Source organism: Sceloporus occidentalis, unplaced genomic scaffold, assembly GCF_023333645.1.
Source record: "Sceloporus occidentalis isolate IW3139 unplaced genomic scaffold, rSceOcc1.0.p SCAF_189, whole genome shotgun sequence".
In the NCBI taxonomy this organism is placed as follows: domain Eukaryota; kingdom Metazoa; phylum Chordata; class Lepidosauria; order Squamata; family Phrynosomatidae; genus Sceloporus; species Sceloporus occidentalis.
Window position 1 is genome coordinate 1,377,225 of NW_028317169.1, and position 24,906 is coordinate 1,402,130.

The 24,906-nt window shown below is 39.9% G+C and overlaps 1 protein-coding gene across 1 annotated transcript; it reads right to left on the bottom strand.

The window, feature by feature from the left end:
• Window positions 1-1,276: 1,276 nt before the first annotated feature.
• Window positions 1,277-24,543, bottom strand: LOC149278442 (TP53-binding protein 1-like). The gene is given in 23 exon segments (XM_089501988.1): window positions 1,277-1,464; window positions 1,921-2,066; window positions 2,520-2,719; window positions 3,160-3,254; window positions 3,916-4,131; window positions 5,377-5,595; window positions 5,968-6,159; window positions 6,578-6,981; window positions 7,179-7,367; window positions 7,641-7,933; window positions 8,888-9,040; window positions 9,559-10,063; window positions 10,509-10,601; window positions 11,332-11,389; window positions 12,194-12,430; window positions 12,942-13,061; window positions 13,561-15,616; window positions 16,079-16,257; window positions 19,289-19,527; window positions 19,714-19,789; window positions 21,260-21,406; window positions 23,973-24,057; window positions 24,364-24,543. Coding segments are annotated over 23 exon segments (6,270 nt in total).
• Window positions 24,544-24,906: the final 363 nt, after the last annotated feature.

Sequence of the window (24,906 nt, forward strand, 5' to 3'; positions counted from 1 at the left end):
ATAACGTGCAGAAAAAAGCAAAAAAACATTGGGTATTTCTAAACTCAGGACAAATAGTAGTATCTATGTAGCAGGTTTTTTCATTAGTTTTTGCAGATGAGTAAAAGTTTTTTTTTGTTTAAAAAGTGAGAAAGTAATTTAACAAAAAAAATCACCATATTTTTTTTTTTTATAGTAAATTAGATATGATAAAAATAATGGTATCTAAAGAAAGCCCTGTTTGTCCTGAAAAAAACTATATATAATATGTGAGAGCACGAAATGAGAAAGAAGAAAATCACAGCAACACAAAAATGTTAAGAGCCATTGTCCCACAATATACTACGAGTAATAACCCCTATTGTCCTTAAGGGGTTAGGAGTGATGCAACTGCTAGCTTCTCAAATGATGGGTAAGTGTGAAGTCACGTGAAACCAGCTAACTTTATACATGTTTCTCATAACTATAGAACAATACCTAAAGGAGATAAAAAGGTATGGTGGGAGTTAACCCCCTCTCTTTAGGATAGTCTGTTCTCAAACATCTGCAGTATTATATTCTTACCCTACATGTTATTGTTTAGCAATTTTTTTAACTGTAATATGAAGAAGATAGTATAACCCACAAATCATTTCTGGAAAACAGACACTCCAGGGTATATTACTAGGAGCTCTTCTGCACTAATTTTTCCAAAGATAAGCATAATATTAATTACATGTAACTGCTGAGAAATCCAATGAAATATATATTCAGCAACATCTACAGAAATAGTTTTTGGAAGGTACAGGGATGTAAGCAGAAGACGCTCATTACTGTTGAAGTTTCTGGGTGGCGATTTTATATACATAGAATTATAATACACACATTTATATATTAACATTAATCCACTTGCAAACACTTTTGTTGACAGTTGTGATTAACAGTTTTTTGGTTTTGTTTACCTGAACATCCTATTAACTATTTTCTTTGTATATCCTTTGATATCACGTACTACGGCAAGTATTCCCCCCCCCTTGAAATGTCATACCTGTGAACAGTATCACCACCCTGATTGTTAAATTCATTAAAATGAACACAATAGAACAGGACAAAAGATCCTCAAAACAAGGAGAATGCAATTTATTTATCATAAAAGTCCAACAGATAAAAGTATGTACAGTAGGAACATGCTCATGTTGATTCAACACAAAACATTTAAAACTATCTAAAACTTCATTAAAACACAGTATGCACAATGCACTGAGCAGCAAAAAAAAGAGAAGGCAAATAAAAAGGATGATCGCATCAGGATGGACACTTAGCACTGAATGTAATCGTGTTTGTATTTCGGATGTGTCTGATAACCCAGCTTTTCCCCAGTGATCAGACACTGGATGATCCACTCTTGGGAGACAACTGGAAGATCCAGGGCTTGGGCGCATTTTAAGATAGATTCTGGACATGAACGGTCCGTGACCACCACATCAAAAATACCCAATGCAACATCTGAAGACAGAATAGAAAACCAAACAAGATATTAATACTAATATCCACCTGCACTTTTGCAACATGATTTCAGCACAGTAAAAAAACATATAAAAGACACACTGGCTAAGCTAAATAGATACACTTCCTATAGAGCAACACATCCTAACTCCAGAATAACCAGTAGTCTGTGCTATCCAAGTAGTGTCTCTTAAAAGAGTCACTCCAGCTATCGTATGCACTTTAATGCATATGAAAAGTGTGAGAGAGAGTGAGTGAGACGCGTGTGTGGGGATTCTGCATATGATGGCTGGTATGTCTTTTAAAGACCAAAGTTTCTTGTTTGGAATCACCTGCTGAATTCCACCCTTAAGACTTACAGAGCCTTGTTTTATGGGTATGTACGGTACTATTTGTTTAAGTTACAGAGGTATGTGTACCGAGATGCAAACACGTTTTTGTACTTTTCAGCTTTACCTTTGTTTGTATCTGAAGAATTGTGCTGTTTTGCGGAAGCTGCACCTCCAGTCATTAAAATCTCTGTCCACATTTCTAAAAAGTTCTCTTTCAGGTCAGACACCACAAGAAAACGCACATCTTTAAAAGGGTGCCGAGAATCGTGCCTGTAAATTCAGAGGATTCTTAGTAGACATGCATGAAAATGGTTTAATCGTAGGGGTAGTAGAAGAAAAAAAAATAACTTTCTGCTAGGAATTTGAAGAGGAGATGAACATTTACAATGCATTTTGAATGACAAATGAAAAGCATTTCTTATGGCTGCCATAAAGCAGCTAAATGTCGGTTTTACAGAAACATCAATAACTATACATCTCAGCCCTTGATGCAGATGTTTTTCCAATCGGAATGACCCTTGATAATGTTTAGTGAAATGCGTGGGTTACAAGAATCAACTGCAATGTCACAGTAAGGGCAAAACTCAGTGTATGCAAAACGTGTCCCTAATTCTACCATACTACTATGCCCCCTTAACAGCTCAGGACTACTCCCAAGAGAATGGTAGGAATAGACCCAAGTATTATTACTTTTCATACTATCATATGCTACACTACACATACCATTCTAGGATCCTTTGCTCTTGCAGGCTGTATCCAGCAGGAAGGAGATAATCCCGAAAGTTTAGCAGCTCATTGGCATGGCAGCTTTCACGGACCCAGGTGTGGGATACGCACGGCACCCCACCGGCAAGGCACAGGAAATACTTCCGAGTCCGGCAGTGCTGGTCGGCTATTAACAGACACTGGTAGGCTGCATTACACTGGAGAGCAAAGTAGTCATAACGGTGAATCAATTACACTTATAAAGCACACACCGTCATGGACGATGCCCTTAGAATTCTGTGCGTCTTAAAAAAATATTATTTATTTTTTAAAGTGTTCAGTTTCTGAACTAACATTTAGTAGACCAAGCAGGTTAGCGATATAAATGAATCAAGAAACACTCCTATACTGGATTTACATAGTGCCATATATTATATATAACCGGAAACTGTAGTATATTGTATACAAATATTTTATTGACAGAGATGAGCATGCAGAATCAACAAATCAGAAATTGGAAAAGAGCACCATTTACTTAAATTTGTTGTTTTTTCTTTTTTATTATTGTAACCCTGATTAATCCAGCTATATAAAACCACACGCGTTATACTCAGATTACTCTATAGAATGTATATGTTAATACTCAGACAACACTCACCTGTGCTTCATTAAAACTGTCCAAAACGTATCCTCCCCCTGCCCGGAGCTGTGCCTCGGTATATCTCCTGTCATAAGGTGTGCTCTCAATATACTCTAAAAAAGATGAAATACACCAAGATCATGTGAACTGATTAAAACTGTTATGAATATAGGGGGTGCCAAATGACACGTTGGCCAGACCAGGTCTGTTATTAAAAACAAGTTCTGCCAAAGACGGAAGACGCACCGGGCAGATTTAAAAGGCAAATGGCTTGTTTCCAAAGAATTCACAGTAATTACTGTTGCAGTTGTTGCAAGTAGTGAGGTCTGCACCAGACCTATATATATATATATATATATATATATATATATATATACACACATATACATACATACATATATATATATACATACATACATACATACATATACACACACACACACACCATAGTATACTACTATATAATAGTATACTACTATATATGACTTCAGATAGGAACCAATATAGGCGGATCAGATTAATTAAATACATATGCTTGTACTGTTTTCCTTCCAGGCAGCAACCACCAGTAGGTCCCTAGGGTGTTTGAGCTATGCCAAATGGCATAACATAAAATATGCAGCTGCCTTAAAACAGCACCATGTTTTTCAAAACATAACTAATACTCCTAGTAAAAAAACGGTGGGAGCTCCCATTCAAAAACTCTGAAGATTGCAACTAGGAATATTCCATTTATTATAATATATATTTTTCTATTTCAAGTAATAAGCTTACCTTCATCTTCTTCACTGCTGATTGAGGGAATCTCTTGTGATTTGACACGATTGTTAAGCTTATCACTAGACGTGGCTTTAGTAAGAAGGAAAGCGTAACCGAGAAAGAGAGTTTTGCTGTGAGGTAACGGTCCATGGGTCTCTTCCACAGCCGACTGATCTGTAGCGTTATCGCCGCTTTCACCCGGGCTCACAAAGTCACCTCCTTTAGCTGCACCTTTGGAAAAAGAGACTGTTCCCAAGTAGCACCTTATTAGACATTCATTAAGTCTTCATTATTTCATACATTTTGAAAATTGTGCATTGCTACCATGAATATATACTGTATTGGCTTGGATATAGGCCGCCCCCGTATATAGGCCGCACCCTAAAAGTTTGGTGCTTTTTTAAAGAAAAAGTTTTTTTCTTTAAAAAAGCACCAAAAAAACATGCTGCCACTCTGTGTCCCCCCCCCCCCGAGATATGCTGCCACTGTCCTCCCTCCCCGAGATATGCTGCCACTGTCCTCCTCCCTGCCCGAGATATGCTGCCACTGTCCCCCCCCCGAGATATGCTGCCACTGTCCTCCTCCCTGCCCGAGATATGCTGCCACTGTCCTCCTCCCTGCCCGAGATATGCTGCCACTGTCCTCCCTCCCCGAGATATGCTGCCACTGTCCTCCTCCCTGCCCGAGATATGCTGCCACTGTCCTCCTCACTTACCGGAGCAGACTCCCGGGTGTCTTGCGGGGCCGGCGGGGGACATCTACGCAATACGCGTATACAACTTCCGGTGCCGGCACATCCAGTGCCGGCACCGGAAGTTGTATACGCGTATTGCGTAGATGTCCCCCGCCGGCCCCGCAAGACACCCGGGAGTCTGCTCCGGTAAGTCGGGGGGGGGGCAAAGGTAAAATGCGGAGGACCGTCCGGACGATGCACTTAGACAACCTCCCGTGCCGGCAACCCCCCCCCCCCCCCCGTGGGAAGTGCTGGCAGGGGAGGCTGTCTGAGCGTATCGGGGATTAGGATGCGGGTCCCCTGCACCGCTGCAGGGGATCTGTATCCAAACCCCGCTGCCTGCCCGGTGCCCGGGACTGCATGTCCCGGGCGTCGGGCGCTAGACCCCGAATATAGGCCGCACCCCCACTTTAAAAACTTAAAGTGGGGGAAAAAAGTGCGGCCTATATTCGAGCCAATACGGTACTTTGTTGTAATACACCAGAGAAGAACACTTGTTCGATAGCTCCTGGGAGTACATGACCTCAACCTAAGACCTCTAAAAAGTCTAGATAAAGCTTATGTTCTTAGTTCTTGCTGCTCTGTTATAAATCAAGGTGTTGGTGAAGTAGCAACTAATCATAATCCACAGTCTCTCACACTTGTCTGCAATTGTTTCCTCCATAGTGATGTCAACTGTGGTAGATCCCATCAGAAGGAAAAACATTAGCACCTAACCAACCAAAACAACAAGATATTCTTACTGGATTTCACCACCGCAGATTTCCGGCCACGTTTTGCTGGAGATTTCTCATCATCCGAGCTGATGAGTTTACGTTTCCCAGAGAGCGGGGCCAGAGAGCTACGCGGATTCTCCGAGCCCTTCCTGGTCGGGGTGCTTGTGCCAGACGAACTTGAAGTGGTTGGGGTGACGGCTGCACTTACGTTAGTCCTCCGTTTTCTCTTTCCCTCCACCAGGTTATCTGCAAAAGATATCATCACCCTGCTTTACAGCAAAATAGAAGAAAAAGCAATGGCAGCTACTGTCCTTCAGTAGCCAAACGAATGCTGTTGCGTTGCTATCGCTCATGTATACATATATGCACCAATAATTTAATGTAAAATGTGTTATTTAATGTTATTTAAAATAAGTTTGGTTCTAATTTTTTTTATTTTAGTTAAACGATACTGGGAACAGATAGCCAGCAGGAAGCTTACACAAACCGTTCGGTTCCAGTTATACTGGCTGGTAACCGTATCACCTGCATAAGCCAGAATAAAAATGAAGTCTTAGGTGTATGAACAAATAACCGATAGTTTATCACCATTAGCTCTCACATTGAGAACTGTGTTACCTAGACTTATGTCCGATGCCTTGGTGAGTGGCGTTGAAGGTTCATATGGACCAAGACCAAACTGTTCTCTAAGACGATTTCCTTGTTCAAGGGACAAGATGACCGCCATTCTTTTGTACCATTTCCGTTGTCCTTCCTTCTCAATACAGTAATAGAGTTCTCCAAATTCTTTTTTGTGCGCCTTTACCACTCCTGGAAATGAAGAGACCTGTCATTTCTATGGACTTTAACACATTGAAATGCAATTTACTAGAATGAAAACCTGATTTTAATAGACAATATTCCTACAAAGTTATGCTTGCCTTCACGTGGCAAAGTCTAATACAACATGCTGAGAATTCCTCTGATCAAATTGGTTACAACGCAGAAAAGCAAGGAATTGTTGCTGGAACTTTATACACATTTTTAAGGCTAATTGTTTCAATGTATTTTTCTTGGAACAGAAACTTTTAGCTTATTTAGTTTAATCTGATCAGATTGTAGATTAATTACTGGTATAATAATTATATTACTATACTAGATTGCCATAATGTATTGTTAAATTACATTAAATCAGGGCCATCCGTCCATATTGCATTATTTAGTGTGGGGGGGGCGTTCTACAACATACCTGCACTAAAGTATTCATCTTCAGACAGAGCTGTCACCTCTGTGTCCACAGGGATTGGATCGCATAACAAGATATCTTTTCCTAAAACATCACACTCGTAGCCATCATCAAAAAGTAGTTTGTATTTCCCGCCACCAACATCCCGAGTAATCGTGCCTGAATAAAAGTAACCATTTGAGGACCATTTGGCTACCACTTTAAGCCCAACAAAACTACTGCCTGACAAAGAGTCTGAAGTCTCACTCTTTGAGTGAGTCAGATATGGGATTTCGGGGGAGTCACTTCGACGTACTACTGGTGTTCCCGGGTCACTTTTATCATACGCTTCTTGATGACGTATTCGTGTAAATGCTTCCTCGTCCTGGGCAGCAGTGCTATCACCATGGGCAGCCATGTTTGTTTCCCTAGAACAGCAATAATGTACATCAAAACAAAATTTATCCATACAACGGCTATGTGAAAAAACGTCCAAAATAAAGCCTAGATGGTAAAGACACATGTAAAAATCACTACCCGATCCTAAAGATGGCAGTAACTAATCAGCAGTGCATGTAATTAGGAAAACATCATGTCAGTCTGCCTCTCCTTTATTCAGAGAGACAGACTATATTACCTTGAGCCACCACGAGAAGGAGGACGTCCCCTCTTCCCTCTGCCACGGGGTGTAAGAGGTGCTTTGGCCCCAGGCCTGTTGTCAAGTGATGCGTCCGCTTCATCTTCGCTCACTTGTATCATTGTCTGTCCTCCATGCCTATGTGGAGACCCTGGCTGGCTAGGAACCTTCCTAGGACTAGAAAATGATACAAGAATAGTTTAAGGCTCTAACCATCTGCATAAGAACAGCCTAGGAAAACATACTCAACAACCGACAGCCTACTAGTGCTTAGCATACCAATACAGATTAATATTCATAGAGCAGGGCCCTCTCCACCTAATGTATCAGTTTGTCTTAGTCTGCCAATTCTAGCCTTGTCATAGCCCTTGAAGTTATGTATTGTTAGAAGCGCTTCGTAACTTGTTGGTGCTATATAAATAAAAGAAAATATAAATATTTTCTAAGCACCTTAGTTTTCCCATTGCTCCACGAGCACTAGGAACAGCAAACTCTCTAGATTCCAGAGGTCCAAATTTATGAGAAGTGGATATCCTGGCCTTGTCTGAGCTTCTGCCACTAACGCTCTGTGCTGCTGAAAGCCCACTGCTTGCCCCGCTAGATGTCCGCTGAAGACTCGAAGCCTTTGAAGAAAATGAACTAATATCTGCAAGGTCACCAGAGGTCAGGGATGAGGCACCAGTTCTGGACGGAGATAGATCATTCTCAAATTCATGGCATTCAATAATTGGCTCTTCAGCTTCCTAGGAAAATAATAAATATGGTTACTGTTAGAAAAAATGCTTATGTTATCGTAAATATTATTGCTGACAAAGACATAAGAAAGCAGGGAATGTCTAGTCCAGGGGTTCTCAAACTGCGGCCCTCCAGCTGCTGCAGGACTACATCTCCCATACTCCTCAGCCAGCCCCTTAGCTGAAGGAGCATTATGGGAGATGTAGTCCTGCAGCAGCTGGAGGGCCGCAGTTTGAGAACCCCTGGTCTAGTCTGATATATGCACGAGTTCACGCCAACACGTCTACTCTATGTTGTTCTATATATATATATATATATATATATATATATATATGTGCAAAGGGTCAAGTCTAGGCCATTCTTAATTATGCAGTTTAAAGAGGCGTAACCTGCTTGAAAAGTAACCAATCAGAATGATGCATGCTATTAGAAGTAGATAAGAGGTTATATAAACCATGTAATTCAAACATGTAATCAGACGCTTCGACTTTTGTGTGTTGTGTGCCTTGTCTCGATTATGCGCATGATCTAAATAAAGGAAAACTCTTTCTGAGGAGAATTCGACCATTAATTCAACCAACAGTTACATTATAACTGTAACAAAAAAAAAAAAAAAAAAGGCTTGGATGAGGACTAACTAGTGACCTCACTCCCGTGGGTTACAGCTAGGTAGAGGTTCAATTGGATATGATTTTATCAATACATTTTATGTGACTTTAGTTCTTAGAAGAATAAATGTATTTTATTTACACAACTTAATTTATAAATATTATTGTAACTTTTAAGGCTGGAGAACACCTATACCCACCAAGCATCTTGAGATAATAAAAAAGAAGGGACTCCGGGAGAGGGAATGGGGATTTAGGACCAAAACAGAAACTTCCCCTGATTACGAGGGACTTGTAACCATACTTTATCTGCTGTCGGCAACATGGAGATTTTGAAATTGTACAAGCACTAACCTCAACCACCTTGCGCTCCACTTCTGCCCCATTCACGTAATAGACATCTGTGATGACCCGAGTCACCACAGTACGCACCTCCCGAATTGTGCGCACATGTCGATGAAGATGACGGCCAGGACGTAGACGATGTAATTCAAAGTCATCCTCTTCCTTATACATAAAAGAACATATACAGTCAGCGTACCTGAAAAACTAGGCTGTAATACAATACAATGGAAACTCAAGGTTACGCAAGGTTAGCACAAATCCATAGATCAGACCACTACAAGATTTTCCATTAGAAATCAGGTTTGACATACCAAATTCAAATATTACCACTCTACACCAAAAGATTTTGATTTATTCACTAGACAACACTAAAATGATACAAAATACATATAAGCCTGCCCAGATATAATACTAGGTGATAGTAGACATCACTAAATCTTAAATATATGTACATTTTCTATTCCTTTGATATTCAATTTGCTCAGATTGGCAACTTTGCCCATCTACCAGGCAACACATGTTGTAAAGGGGTATATGGAAGAGTCTGCAAATGGTTATGGAACAATGTAATGTGTGCATCTGTTATGGAATAATGCTTTCCTGGAGAGGAACATATATAAAAAACGGGGACGTGGGAGGTAGTGAAGGGAGTTTGCCACAGACTCCCTGTTCCGCATTACCTGGCTATGCACAGAATCCGTGTCATCTCCGTGTGCAGTTCCTGATTTCTCAGGGTCCTTCTCAGTTGGTTGATTGGCATCTGGCCTTAGGCTTCCTTGCCTTGTATTAGTGCTAATCCTTCCTAGCCGTGGGCCAGGATCCACATCAGTCTGAGTGGCTGATGACACCACCAAGTTGGAAGGTTTTAAGACAGTCACAGTTTGAACTTCTTTATTTCTATGTCCTGGTAGTACATGTTCTGACTGCTGTGAAGCAGAATCTGGAGTGATTATTTTATGACCATTTGTCTCATTATCATGTTGAACATGCAATTCATTTTGTTCTTGGCTACTTTCTATTTCCATAACTTCCTCTTCTGCATTACAGGACAAGGCCTGAAGAGAATCTTTCGGTATGTCCTGGGATGCCACATCCAGCTCTTTAGTGTCCTTAACACGCTCTAAAGTTTGTCCAATAAACACAGACTCCCCCTTCTCTGAACTGGGACACTGGAACAGATTTTCCCTGTCAAGAACATAACAGACAACTATGACAGAAGAAAACAGAGACATATGATACAGATTAGTCACATTTAAAGACATTAGCTGGGTTAAGGATCATATTCAGGGACATTTTCCTATAATAAGAATTTTCTTGATCACTATACAGTGCCTATACAATTAATTTCCACTGAGGTCTGTCAAAGTGGTTCTCATAAGGTGACTGAACGCATGGTTATCTTGTTACCAGAATTTTTAAAAGCACCTTCTGATGCCAAGGATTACATATCATTTAAGCATTTGTCAATCTTTCCTCCTTTTCAGAAACTACCACTTACTTTGCACAAATTTGTTGGTGCAAGTTCTATTTTAAATTGTATTTATGAGGAAGAGGCTAACAGTCATGTGATCACTTTTACATGATTAACAGACATTGCCAAATCACTTTGGTAAATATGAACAACTGATACCGGACAGGAGCGGCTGGACAATTGTGACCTCCGGTCTCCTCTTCTCGACGGACTTCACATACTCGTACAAATACTGATGGGGAGTTCTCTGTGCTGCAGAACAGTAAAACAGCAGTCATTAATACCATCAACTCTAACCTGACCCAACAGTGAGCAGCTCCCTTTGATCTAAGTGGGTAAATGGGATCATAACTAAAACCACTCTACCAAAACAAGTGTTCCTCACTGCAAGAACTGTGACCAATTAAATAGGGTCCGGTTTAAGGTGATCACAGAGTCCATCACCTTTTCCCAATGCCAGCGTCTATCTTCTGCCCCCATTCCCATCAGATTGATTTCTAAGGTGGCCCCTCTCTATAATTGTGGTCCGTCTCCATCTGTCTAATAAGTAGTAAATCTCTCAAACACATATGACTTTGTACACATAATCCTAAACTATATGTCAAATTTAGTGTGGATTTCAACATCTGTGCCATGAACCTGCGTTAGAGCGCCCCTGCAATGCCTTAATCAACAATATGTATTTTGCTTGAAAGGCATGTGGTGTTTTCTTATGTGCAAACGTTTAAAACAAATAAGCAAATAAAATCTGAGTTTCTATTAAATGTCTGACACGGGAATAAACGCATCAGATATTTATAAAATAAACATGCCCAATTGTAGCAAAAACTATTATTCAGTTCTTAATCTGCAGATATGTTATTTGAACAAAATGCACAGCCTCTTTTGCTTCATAAATTACCCGGATTAAAAGCACACAGAGCTCTCATGAGAATGTCCTCTGCGCATGATGTTAGTGGATACAGCAACAAACATTTATTACCTGGCAACAACTCCAGCAACTCCGGCTGTTCCATTTGTCTTCCCATCAATCTCAGGCTCTGAGAAAAAGTGGCAAACTTTGTAAACATCACGTTATCACTGAAGGTGTTTCGTCAAAGCCTTCTAAGAAGGCCAACACTGCTTTCTGCCAACGTTGAGCTAATGGCACATGCTGGACATTTTCCGATTACAAAGGGAATTAAACATGATGTGTCTTTCATCTGCTGCACTAAGATTCCTTGGCCGACCACAGCATCTACGGTCCTCAATATTAACTTAACTGAAAGCAAGCTTAGAGCTACACTACATTAAACCTGAACCGGGAGACCACAATACCAGGTGATCACGTGGGACCGACTGCTGCAGAGAAAGAAAAGCAGCAACACTTCAATTAGAAACAACACTCAGTGCTCACTCAACTGCTTCACTGGCTGTGTCATAAACTTGCAAGAAAAATAAGTCTAATTAAAGCTTATGCCATATGGAAAAGTTCTGGGTTTCACTTAATTGTGTTTAATAGATTTATCTGGAGAGCTGTATCTCGCCTTTGTATGCCAACACCACACTTGGCTGATTGTTCATGGCAAGGCTAATGAAGTCTTCTCCCTCTTAGTGGTCTGCTAGATATTTTACTTGAGACCAATCCACTATCACAGATTTAAATTAGTTCAATTCAAAACACTTTGTTTTGAAAGAAAACAGGAGGGACATTTTATAGAACTTGGGTCAGCAATGTTGAGAAGCTGGCAGCTTGTCAGTTCATGGTTAATTGTAAGGTAGCTCTCTCTTGATGACCAAACAAGATAGGGTTAGGGTTATTGTACAAGTGTCCAAAACTTGTATGTCTAAGTATGTAATCTTACTTTCCAGGTTAAACTGTGATGCACCTTCACTCTCCTCACTGACAGGTGTTGTGAGTTTCATCCTCAAGCACAGCTTGCCACTGGGATCAGGGACAGGGCAGGGGTCCGCTCGCTCACTTTCCTGCGATACATCAGTCGTAACCATGGCACTCTCAACCGTAATATCATTGGCTGCCATCGTGTTCTCAGCAGTGACATCACTGGTTGCTAAGGTGCTCTCTGGACAGCTTCCAACTACTGAAATAGCAGAAATCAAATGACAATGCAAACAATGCAACATGTGGTCCTGAAGGGTCACTGCAACAAAATGGCATGCTGTGAAGAACCTACCGGCGTGCCAATGCACACATGTCAATCAGTATACTAGTTGTGCTGACTTGTATAATAGATGTCCGAGGCCTTTAGTTTTAGGTTGGGAGTTTTTAACATGTGATTTCGTGGGGGGGGGGGGCAAGGTGGGTTGTAGCACTTTATTATAGACATACTTTACAGGTTCTTTAATTGCCAAAACAGTTGAAATCCTATACAGATGATGGATTTTAAGGAAACAAAAATGTCCCCACCTAACTGGGTATGAATCCACCAAGTAAGTGTAACTTTTACTTTCAAATATAGGGTCACTAAGTTTTCTAGCAGTAGTTGCGGATAACACAAACGATTTCTACACTTTACAGAGACGTACAGCTAGGTAAGGATTTTCACAGACTGAATGTGATCAAGATCTGAGTAAGCAAGTTACCAGACTCACCAATCGGAGTGCTGTGTCTCCTTGGGCCATGTTTTAACTGGCCAATCATGGGTGGCGTTACAGTGCTCATTGGTTGAATTAAGTCTCCTTCTTTGGGCAAACTGAAGTGAAAAGGTGTATCTGCAATAAAGACAACAGTCATAATAACAAAAGGCAAAAAAGTCTCCATCGGGGTAGATCTCAAACTGGATATAGAACCCAGATGATGCTTGTGAACTGCATTATGTGCATTTCCAAAGATATATTGAGAACAATTTATAAAAAGGAGGATATTGTTTTCTTACATATGATCAAGCAGTCAGGCTCAGGTATGGAATCGTGCATGATGTTTGTGGTTCTTTGTTTTTTTTTACATTCTAATGAACATGTAGGTCTTACATGCAATGATTGAAATTAAATTGCTTATACCACTATCATAGACAAAGTTTGAAACACAGCTTGTCTTATTCTGCACCCAGTGCATCCAATTTACTCCCCTTTCAACAAAAATTGTTTTGGTACCGCCAACATCTCTCGCTGAAATAGTATGCTGCTGGGTTCAAACAATGTGGGAGGAAACATAAAAAAAGCAAGCATCTAACAACTGAAACAAGTATTTTATGCATTTTTTTTCTCTTACCGCTAGAACTCTCACAAAGGCTTCGGGTGCCATGTCCGGCTCTCTTTTCTTGTAGATCTGGATCCAAACGATGTGCCTCTTCTCCAGAAGTATCCATCGATAAATCAGCTCCTGGAAGTTGTGGCTCTTCTTTTTGCATCAGTGTATCCAATTTCTCGTTCTGGCTCTTCTTGATATCGCACACTTCTACAAGCGCATCTTTTGTGCCCCCTGCAAGCGGAGATCCTTGCAGAACATCAGCTTCCTTGCTTTCGCTCTCCGCCTGCTCCTGCCTTCCATGCTGCTTCTGAGATAGAGACACTTCTGGCACCGACAGCTTCAGTGGTATGATCTGTTCTAGCTCAGGCATATCATTAGCCATGCTTGGATGGAAAGGATGTGTTTGATGGCTTGCAACAATGGCTACAGAAAAATCCTTACTACTGTCGGCTGCGGTAAGGTCAGGTGCCTGATTTTCGGGATAACCAGTAGACATATCACTTGATTTCTGACATATTTGCAGATTCGTTCTCACATTTTCGAGCTTGCCAGCAGCGGAAAGCTCTGAATGACTTCCGGTTTTATGTACAGACATAGTTTCATCCACAGGATGAGCAGAAATTAAGGGTTCCTCAAGTGTTTTACTATTACATTCTTTTTTTTCATGAGGCACTAGTAGTTTTCGAGGATCTGTTTTCAATACATCTGAAACAGTGGCATTTTCTGGACATTCATCTTGTGGCTGTCCTTTCTCTAGTACAGGCATCTGAGGTACACTGGCATATTTCACAGACACAGAATGGGCCTGTATGTTTTTAGTCACTCTCTCTTCATCGACAATATTCTTATCCATTTTCTTTAACCCTTGTGGCAAAACAGTATGATCACGCTGAAGAACTGGAATCTCTGGCAAAGACTCCATCGGGATCACTGGTTTGCTACAATCACTTAGTGCAGGCACGGCATAGTCAGTCTTCTCTCTAGTGCTGGTCTTCAAGTCCGCCCTTTCACATTTCTGATTTGGTTCCTCTAAAGTTCTTACAGAGTTGTCTTTTTTCAGTGCGGCTTGCAGATCTCCTTTAATGGGTTCTTTCTCTGTGTCTACTAAAGGCTCATGTGCTACAATTGGATCAGCCTGTATGGAAGCAACAGACACTTTAGCTATGGTCTCTTTCGGCTGATGTTCATGGTTTTCAAAGACGCTGCTTTTTTCAGATTCTTCCTCCTTTTTGTCACCGCAAACCTCCTTTACAGTTTCTTCACAAACAGGCTGTAACTCAGTTACCTTAGAAGCTGAACATAATTCAACTTCCATTGCCTCCTCTTCCATCTGAGACGGTTCCACATCTGCAGCACACAAACTCTGAGTTTGTGTCTCTGACAGAGCAAGATTCACATTAGTACTTTCCTCCATTGGTTGTCCATCCTCTGCTTCACGGTCTTCAGATTCCTTCTCACATGGAGTTTCAGGGACTTCTTCTAAAGATGATGCGTCATCTGACAGGTTTTCAACAGCTATGTGTACTTTAGCCTGAGGCTCAGACTGATCTAATACACTTAAAGACGCATCTGAATTTAAGGACATGCTTATGAGATTTTGGCTTTCAGAGTCGGTCATGAAAGCAGTACGCTGCGTTTCCGTAAGTTTTATTTCTGTTTTGCTAGCAGTACAATCAGTTGGGCATTTTTCATTACCAGGAGTAGCTTCTCCTGTAACCACCATGGACGTTGCACAATTTACTTCTTTATCTCCTTGCAAGGGAAGTTTTTCCTGTGCAAGAATTTCCACTGCGTCGTCTGAAATTTGGCCCGATTGTTCCATTTCGTCAGTTTCAATTTGCGTGTCTCCACTGTTGTCCTCTGCAGATTTTGTATTTGTACAGTCCGTTTCCATCAACTCACTCGGTTCACTTGTAGACAGTGCCAAATTACACTCATCTACATTTATTTGCGAAGTTGTGGTATCTAATTCTGCGCCTTCTTGTATCGATTCTGGGGCCTTTTGACTTTCAATATCTTTTGTATGATCTGTTTCGGATTTGGACTCCTCAAGGCTTGGAGTTGGCATAAATACATCCTAAATATTAAAGAAAAGTGGGAAAAAAACTAATTTAGCATTGTATATGATGTGGTGTAATTTCCACTTCATAACAAAACACATTTGGGAAAATCCAACGTTTGGTAATCCATCCATGCCCATATCTGCTCTGAGATCCATTTACAATGACCAGTATAATAAGCAAATGTTGGAGTGTAAAGGGGAAACATTTATTAATTTCTCACCACACTGTATTAAGTTTGTATTCATACAACCCTAGGACTACAGCATGTGGCTGCTAATGTTTATATTGATAATTGCAGCATAGCTCTCATCTAAAAACTCAAAATCCAATGTCCCCGTTCTGAAAAGAAAAAAAAAGAAAAAAAAAAAAATAAGAAGAAAAGAAACCAAAAGTATTCTCCAGCAATTCATGGAAAACCTACAATAGAAGAAGAAAAAAAACTACATGGACCATAGGTTAAGGCTTGCACAACTCACATGGGAAAACTGAGGCTGTGAAGGTACAATCAGTGTCCGTGGTGCAAATGCTGGGGCAGTCTGGCACACTGGGGTAGAAGCCTGAGGCACTAGTAGGAAAGGACTATCCTTGGGCTCCTCTTGAGCATCAACTGGGTGATCAGCCTTTTCTGACAGCCCAGCATGTTCCGAGACCTCAACTATATTAACGAGAAACATTCATCAGGTCATCATAACGTTTTGGAGGAGTTTACAGAACATAGCTTCTCCATAGCTTTTACATACATAGACCCATGCCATCTCAAGACAAATTTCGAAATGGCTTCACGCAGCATTCTATTGATCATCAAAATAGAAGTGGCAAGTGGAGTCATCAAGAACAATTCAAATGGCAAAATACCAAAGCAATTTGGTGTACAGCTCTAGAACACACACAGACCAGCATGGATCCTTCACGGGTTTTGATTAATAATGATGTAATCTTTTCCCTGGGAAGCAGGGAAATAAGCAAGATAGAAAAGGATTTACCGTCTTTTGCCTCCTGTTCAGTGGGGGAGCTGGGGATGATGATAGGGGTAGGTTGGATAGCATCTGGGGAAGGACAAACCAGGTCTGAGGAGCTTCTATACAAGGAGAGGAAAAGATGCAGATACTAGTTACCCAGACGTGCATTCCTAATAATCTGCATATTTTGTGAATATATTGTAAGCCTACTCATAATTACAGACAACAGCAATCAATTTTTCCAAATATTGCTGGAACTTTGGAGGGGGAAAAAAAGCAAAGTATGAGTCAAGGCTAACAGTATCCCAAAAACACAATCAGCATCTTCCAGAACAAAATTTAAGGAGAACAGGAAACATCTATTTCATGAACGGCAAATAAAGTATGTACACGTTTTATACTTCACACCCACGTAACAAATCTAAATAGATGTCAACTTTAGCAGTCAAACAGCAAAATAGCAGTCATTTGCAAGATAGGATGCATCATCGCAGCATTCCAGCAAGAGACATGAAATACAACTGCTTATATTTTATTAGGCAGAGATTAAAAACTGCCATATGGGGAGTTACTATTACCAGTTATAAACGGTCACAATTCTCTCTCTCCCTCCTACCATATATGACGACATCTTAAAGAGACTGTCTGATGTCCCGGACACCCCCCTCTAAAGAAGAATGCATTTTAGAGTACTCTGTAGGAGATTTGTTTTATTATTTGTTTTAAAAAGAACTGGAAGGTGATTCCTTAGCAAACCTTCTAAGTGTAAACTTAGAAGTCTTAACTGGCAAATTAGGAGTTAATGGTCAGTAAGGAGGGGAATGTACATGTGTTAACTTTTGTTTTAATATCAGTGCTGCCATGTGGCAGAAATATCACTCAGTGCACATCACACCACATATATGCACTCCTGGAGTAGGTGCCACAGGGGCTGTATTGCTGTGACGAGTGTTAGCAAGTTGCCTACTTGGAATACTGAGCAACACTGAGGGACATTGATAATACGGAGAGGAGCTTACTTTTTACGGAGCAGGCACCAGCTGCTATAATAAATCGTCCGCACGGGCCCTGCTTACCTGCGCGTTGCTCGCACAGTGTGCAAGTAGTCTCTTGCACCGGCCAGGGGAAGCAGGAACCCAGTATAGTGACGTGACTGCATGTCACATTACTGCTCCGTTCCTTCTTCCTCTCGAGGGCGGGACAAGAGAAGTTGTTCACACAGTGCGAGCAACACAGAGGGAAGCAGCAAGGCCCCTCCAAAAGTCTGCGAGTGAGAGATCTGCAGTTTAGGTAAGGGGGTGAGGGAGTGTGAATGAATATCTGAATGATTAGTATCTGTGAATGAATGAGTGAATGAATGAGTGTGTGTGATAGCATAGATGTGTAAGTGGAGGGGGGATAGCATGGCATAGGGAGGCTATAATCACACTCTTATCATGCCCAGGTTCCTGTAGGGCATTTAGCAGGGGAAATTCTCCAGGTTCCCCCATGAATTTGCAAAATGGACCACAAGGGACAACATATGCATGAAAGTGCATATGATGGCTGGAGTGCCCCGTTAACACTCTACCCTGCCTCCTCTCCTAGTCTTGCCAATAACCAACCATCACACAAGTCTTAAACCTTCCCCTGAATCACATGAGTTGTTATTAATTCTAATAATTCTGTGGTCTTTACAATGATGTTGCAATGCTTTATTTTGGCTACACTCCCACTTGATATCCGTAAAACAAAGATAATGCGAGTGTCTTACTTTGAGATATTCTGTGCTGTAAGGCTGACATGTCCAGAAAGATGTAGTAGATGCAACGTGTCTGCAGGGGTGGATACCACCTTAGTCGATACAGGACTGTTCTGTGAATCTGCTTAATAAACCACGGAGAGAGGGAAAAAATAAATAAGTCAAAAACAAGTTTCCCAAGTTCACCTTAACTCAGACTGTAAGATTATTTTGTTTACTAAACATTACGTGCGGCATTGATTACTGCATTGGCCCTTAGTTCAAATAAAAATACTGTTCATAGTTTCTAACCTAGCAGTACAAATTAATGTAGTATGAACCAACTTTATTTTTTGTTTTATGATCTATGCATGCATCAATAGAAGTAAATTTATTAGAAATCAATATTAGTCATGGCTGGCTCCTTGGATTGACCTAGCTACAATCACATCATCATTACTAAAGGAGGAGTAGATTTTTAAAAATCTTTTCAATATGCGCTCATGGTGTTTTAAGTGATCTAGAGGCTATCTAGAATGATCTAAGATGGCCATTGTTAGGGATACTTCTTACTCCTTTAAGATACAGGGGGGTTTATATCTCCTGTTGGCAACAAAGTATTCTCTTAATGGAGTTAAAAAAAAAATACCAAAAGAAATCCCCAGTCTAAAAAAATAAAAAAAACTCAAGAAGAAATGAAGACATCACCATTTGAAATTAATAAAAATACTGCCTTAATCAGTGCATATCTAGGTCTGGCCTATCTGCACCACTAAATGACTGGAACGTTATTCAATGCTAATACCCCACTAGTTTTTAAGGTTCTTAAAAATATTCAGTCCCACATATAAGCAGTTTAGGAATTATGCACCACCGCAATCTCTCCAAAACCAACGTTGCTCGCTACAGAAACTACTGGATTCCATTAAAATGAAATTCCATTTCATTAAAAGCCCAGCACTACTTACAATAAAGCATAACTGTAAACTTAGAAATACATTCCTAACCTGTTATACTGGTCTGTCCAAAAAGGTCTTCTTGAGTTGAGACAATATCAGAATTATCCATGTCTCGCCCGGCTAATTTTGGACTGCATGATGAATTCCCGGATTGACCATCTTTGTTTTCTGGCTTCTCGACAAAAGACTGCTTTTGTAAGCATTCACCAAGATTATCTCCAAGTTTTTTACCAGTACAAGTTTCTCCACCTGACAAAATCTCTTCCTTGCTGGCTTGTTCCGGTTTCCTGAAAAGGCCAAGTACAGGTCAACAGATCTAAACTTCTAATCAACAAGACTACAGTGCTCTACAACCTTGGGCGTACATTGCAAAGATGTAAGCAAAGGTACTCTACAGATTTAAAATGTTAGTTCTTTCTTGGATCTTATTGGTATGCAATTCAGAAACATATGATCTACGGCTGGGAACTCACCATTTGGACTCTTCATTTAAACATTGCTCTGTAGGTTTCACATTTTCACAAGTCTCCACAGCAAGTTGCTGGTGTTCTGAAATGAAAAACGTAATTCAATCACTAAAAATGCATTTAGTGAAGATTGAATATAATTGAACTTCATTATTCAACAAAAATCTATACAAGACTAATACCTAATACTCCAAGATCATGTATTTCCTGAACTCAGCAGTTGCCAGTTAGAAGCTTGTTTGCTTTCATTATCAAAAAGGGGCCATTTCTGCAGTCAAAACATTGAGCAAGAATCAATACTGACCTAACAAGCTATAAAGCTACCCTCTGTACACAAAACAGTTTATACGATGTTAATTGTGATTTATCTGAACATTGTTCTCTCCTAGACACAGAACTCCAAAGACCTTGAAAGGCCATAGGCGGCAGCCAGTGAAATCACAAGCCTGCTAGATATTTGGTATGTGGACACCCCCATAAAAAAATCACTGGCACACCTTTTGGGGAAACACTGATACAGGCTTCTATGTTTTCAGCTCCTTTACCACTGGAGCTTTGGCAAGCTGAGAATGTATTTACTTATCCTTCTTATGCTGAATCAAGTTGTCACACAAATATAAATTAGCGCAATATCAAAACTTGAATACAAAGTCTGGAGCCATTTCACCAACAGGACAGTCAAGGAATTAATTTATAAATATGTTGATTTAGGTAATAATTCAGTAGCAAATGTGATGAGCAACTAATTTGAACCCCTTAAGGACTATGGGCAGTCCCTAAACCCATTGAAAACAATGCATTTTGAGCCCGTACATGTACAGGCTGTCATTAAGGGGTTAATGGAAAAACAGAAATAAAAATAAATAATACACAAGCGTGTACACACACCTGATGAATGTAAACATGCCTGGTACCCCAGGTACATTTTACACATATCGTAAAGTTTAAAAAAGGATGTGTTTTTAACGACATGCTATAGCTTTGTTAACCTTATTGAAGTGAGGCAACCTGTTAGTATGAATTACGCATGGTCTTTTCTCCCTTCACAGTGCATATTGAAAATCTGATTTATGATGTTTGACTTGTCAGAACTCTCCTTCGGTAGTGAACACAGTTTGTACCCAAGTCCCGCTATTTGGTGGCATTGACTGCCAGCCTATCTAGCAGGATACTTTGCCACTTTTAAAATTCCAGCCACAAAAGAACACATTTGGAGGCCATGTAGAGACCCTTTAAACGTGCTTCAGAAGATGGCAAGCTAAAATGTTTAATTTCCCAGGAATATACAGTTTGGTGCTATAAACCTATACCTCTCTGCCAAACAAGAAAACCCGAAGCATTATGCACCTGCTCGCAATTTAGCGAGATAAAACATTGTCTTTTAAATACAAAATTATACCAAAAGCATTAGCAAGGCTTAACTTTTTAACATTTATTACATGTAGCAACATGTATGCATACATAGGAAGGTTACTGAACTAAAGCAACATAAAAACATAATGTTCTTCAACTGTATCGTAAATAAATTGTATCAAAAAAAGGACAATTTTACCTGGTCTTCCAGTATTGCATTCAGGAGTCTGAGGTTCTGTTATCTCTGGATGGGAACCCTTGCTTTGGTCTTCACTGTTAAGACCTTCCAAATCTTGGCTCTGTGAGAGTTCTAAGAGCCCAAATGCAAGCTGTGATGTGCTGGAATCTGGAACAAAGGAACTAATGAGATGATGTTTAATTGTTAAATTACAGAAAGCATGCATGTCCTAAAAGGCACCTTTTAACCCCTTCAATCCCAGGGGTTTTTGGTACCTCAAAGCCCAGAGCAATTTTGCCATTTTTGGGGTATGTCGTTTTAGCGATGATTCTCTCTTCCTGTGAATAGTGTACCCATGTAAACTATATATTGTTTTTTCAAGGAGAGATAGAGCTTTCGTTTGATACCATAGTTGGATGATTAGCTGAAAATTTAGAATGAGAAATTTAGTAAAAACTAGCGAAGATTAGAAAAATAAACTAATTTTTTGTTACATTTTCCCTCTGAATCCTCACAAAATTAGGTAAAGTGATGGAAAATCCCATCCAAGTTTATTAATTCAGGTGTCCTGATTTCAGAAATACCTAATTTATATAGATTTACAATCTATAGGTGTACAATTTTGTATAATTTTTATGCCTATGGCTTAACGGGTTTGGGGGTTGTGAACAGGGGCAGAAGGGTTATACTGGCTAGATGTTATGCTAGGGCAATGGGAAGTAAGGTTTTTTAATAATTTTTTTACATTTTTTTTTATATATTATTTTTACACAGAAATGGTTAGAGGTCCTCCTAGGGACCTCCTGAACATGCCAGTGATGTCACAATGACATCACAGCTCCCATTATAATTTTTTTTTAATTATTTATATTATTTTAATGATTTTTTTAATATTTTTTAAATGAATAAACTTTTTTTTTTTTTTTAGCTTTTCTGTTACAGGACGGGAGGGGGAGTGAGAGAAATGGTTTCTCACTCCCCTCCCCGCGATCCCCCTGCACCGATCACACTGTGATCTCTATGCAGGTCCTCACAGACCTGCATAGAGATCGCAGCGTCTCTGTGCCTCACCGGAGGTTACGTCAGCAGTCACGCAACTGCGCGATCGGGCACTTTCAACTGTAACAGCTTACCGGCTTTCATGTCAAACGACAGCCTGGTCTCCCGTGCAGCGGCAGGGATGTGTCCCTGACGCTGCATGAAGGGCTTGACATACCGGGACGTCCATAGGGGTTTCTTTGTGGGCATTTTTTGGACGTCCCGGTACGTCTATAGGGGAATGAAGGGGTTAAAATAGATTCTCTATATTTATTTTTATAAAGTTCACAGTATGTAATAAACATTAGCTAGGAGTAATAGCAGATGCTATGCTGAATGTTACCTTCAGCAGGCAGCGATTGTGTTGTACATTCTGCAGCCTTTTCCCGTCCACCTTCTTCAAAGTTGAAAGCACTTTGGGATACAGCACAGTTTTCAAATACAACATATTAAGATTTCATTTATGTATATTGGCAAAGATTAAGTCAAGTGAAACATGAGACACATGTACTAACGTAAGAAGTCAGAAGATTTCCAGAATGACCCTGTACTTAAAGCAGGCCAAGTGAAAATGACATGTCACACACCACCGAAACGATTGGATTTTAGGCATAAACTTGTATGCACACTGTGCGTAACATTCTATTTTTTATAATGGCAAGTAGTACAATGTACAAATTCTTAATGGATATTTTAATGGTGGGGGGCAACATTACATTTAATTCTATAATTTCACAGTTACGGAAAAGTCAGACAAAAGCTCCATGCAAGTGTACCGACATTGTCTATGGTCTCACTAAATTACACAGCATCAGTAATAAGGACATTATGGAAATCGGTAATGAAGGTACATTTACATTAGGATGTCTCTACAGAAACGGCAAGAGCAAAGCATAATTATCAGATAGTAAGAATAAACATGTTTTTTTTTGTTTGTTTGTTTTTTTATAAAAGAATAAAAAGAAAAGAATGGTTGGTGCCTCAACCTTGACATCTGAAAACTGGTATTTTTAGTTTAGATAAATGTACCTGCATATTTTGCTTGGACAAGGTATCGGTTGTATAACTTGGCTGAGAGGACCATCCCCATCTGATGTGCTTAATGTTTCCATAGACTCTATTGGAAAAGAATCATTTGGAATTTCTCTATATACACACACATTATATATATATATATATATATATATATATATACACACATATATATATATATATATATATACACACACACACACACACACACATATACATATTTGACTTTAAAGAAAAATCTACATTGTTTGCAAAGCCATACCCATATAAAAAAAATATATATATACAAACTAATGTTCAGAACTAAAACACCATATGGATGGCCAAAGTGCACTTAAATAAAATATGATGGGAAGTAAAAAGAAGCTTCAGCAAGTCCAAACATCATAGTTTATGGAGGCCCTTGATAGCCAAAAATACTAAATAAAGTGTACATTAGAAGTACAGATTACTGGCCATAACAAAAATAATAGTGGTCACTAATCATGTGATAGCTGCCTTATAGTCAGAAAGTTAAATGATAGGAATGAGATACAAACAAATCAGAAACCATCTAACGATGGAGCAAAGAGTGAACTTTTTTTCTTTTAGTGTTGCATTTCACGTCAATCTCTTTTGCTCCTGTTTACATTATTGCAAAAAAAAATGTGAAAAAAATATTTACCTATACGGTTTTCTTTTGAAGCTTCACTTATTAAAATGTTTTCTCCTTCACCAATGAGAGGTTTGTGGCTCTGCGGCACAAGTTCCTACAACAATAAACACAGCGATGAAAAACACCCTTACTTAAGGAATAAGATAACCCCTAAATAACATTCTATAGTGCTACATAATTCAAAGAACCATACAGCAGCTTTCAGCTTCTGACTGTTAAGCGAGTATACGACCATTCTTTTTGGACACAGAGGGCTCCTGTAGGATATGAGACCAGCTCAACAGTGAATACAGTGGATGGTAGTATTGGCAGGTAAGACTGTTTAAGGGCTTTTATTTTTGCTTTACTAACAATTTGCCATAGTTTTCACAAATCTGAATGTTCATGTATAGCAGCCTACCAGAACAGGACTTTGCACCTGACCCTGCAGATTAGGCAGATGCTGTGCTAGCAATCCAAAGCGCGCCCGGTCCAAATCATCTTCCGTCCCGGTGCTTTCAGGTTGAGAGTCCTCTACAATAAGACATGGCGTCCCCTGCTGTGAGAAGTCTGGGTCCAGCTGACTGCTAGTGGGGTCCATGCGCTAATCTAGAAACGAGACAACAGAAGAAAACAAATCAACTGGTAGCTGCAGATATTGTTTAAAGTGTTCTTCCCTTGCACAGAGTATAACTTTTAGTATAAAGGGAGCACAGAAGGCAGAGGCTGGAAGGGAAAGTTACATCAAATTCCAATAGAACCATGGCTTCATTCACCAAAGGGAACAGTGCAGTCAAACAATGACATATAGCATAACAAACGACAACGACGACGTATAACAAACAATAATCACATTAACAGTCACATTATATTTAAACACTGACAGTTATCATAGAATGTAATCTTGCAATCACATTGTACGCTTGTATGAGCTCCTCACCTCTTTCTAAAAGCGCAATTGTGT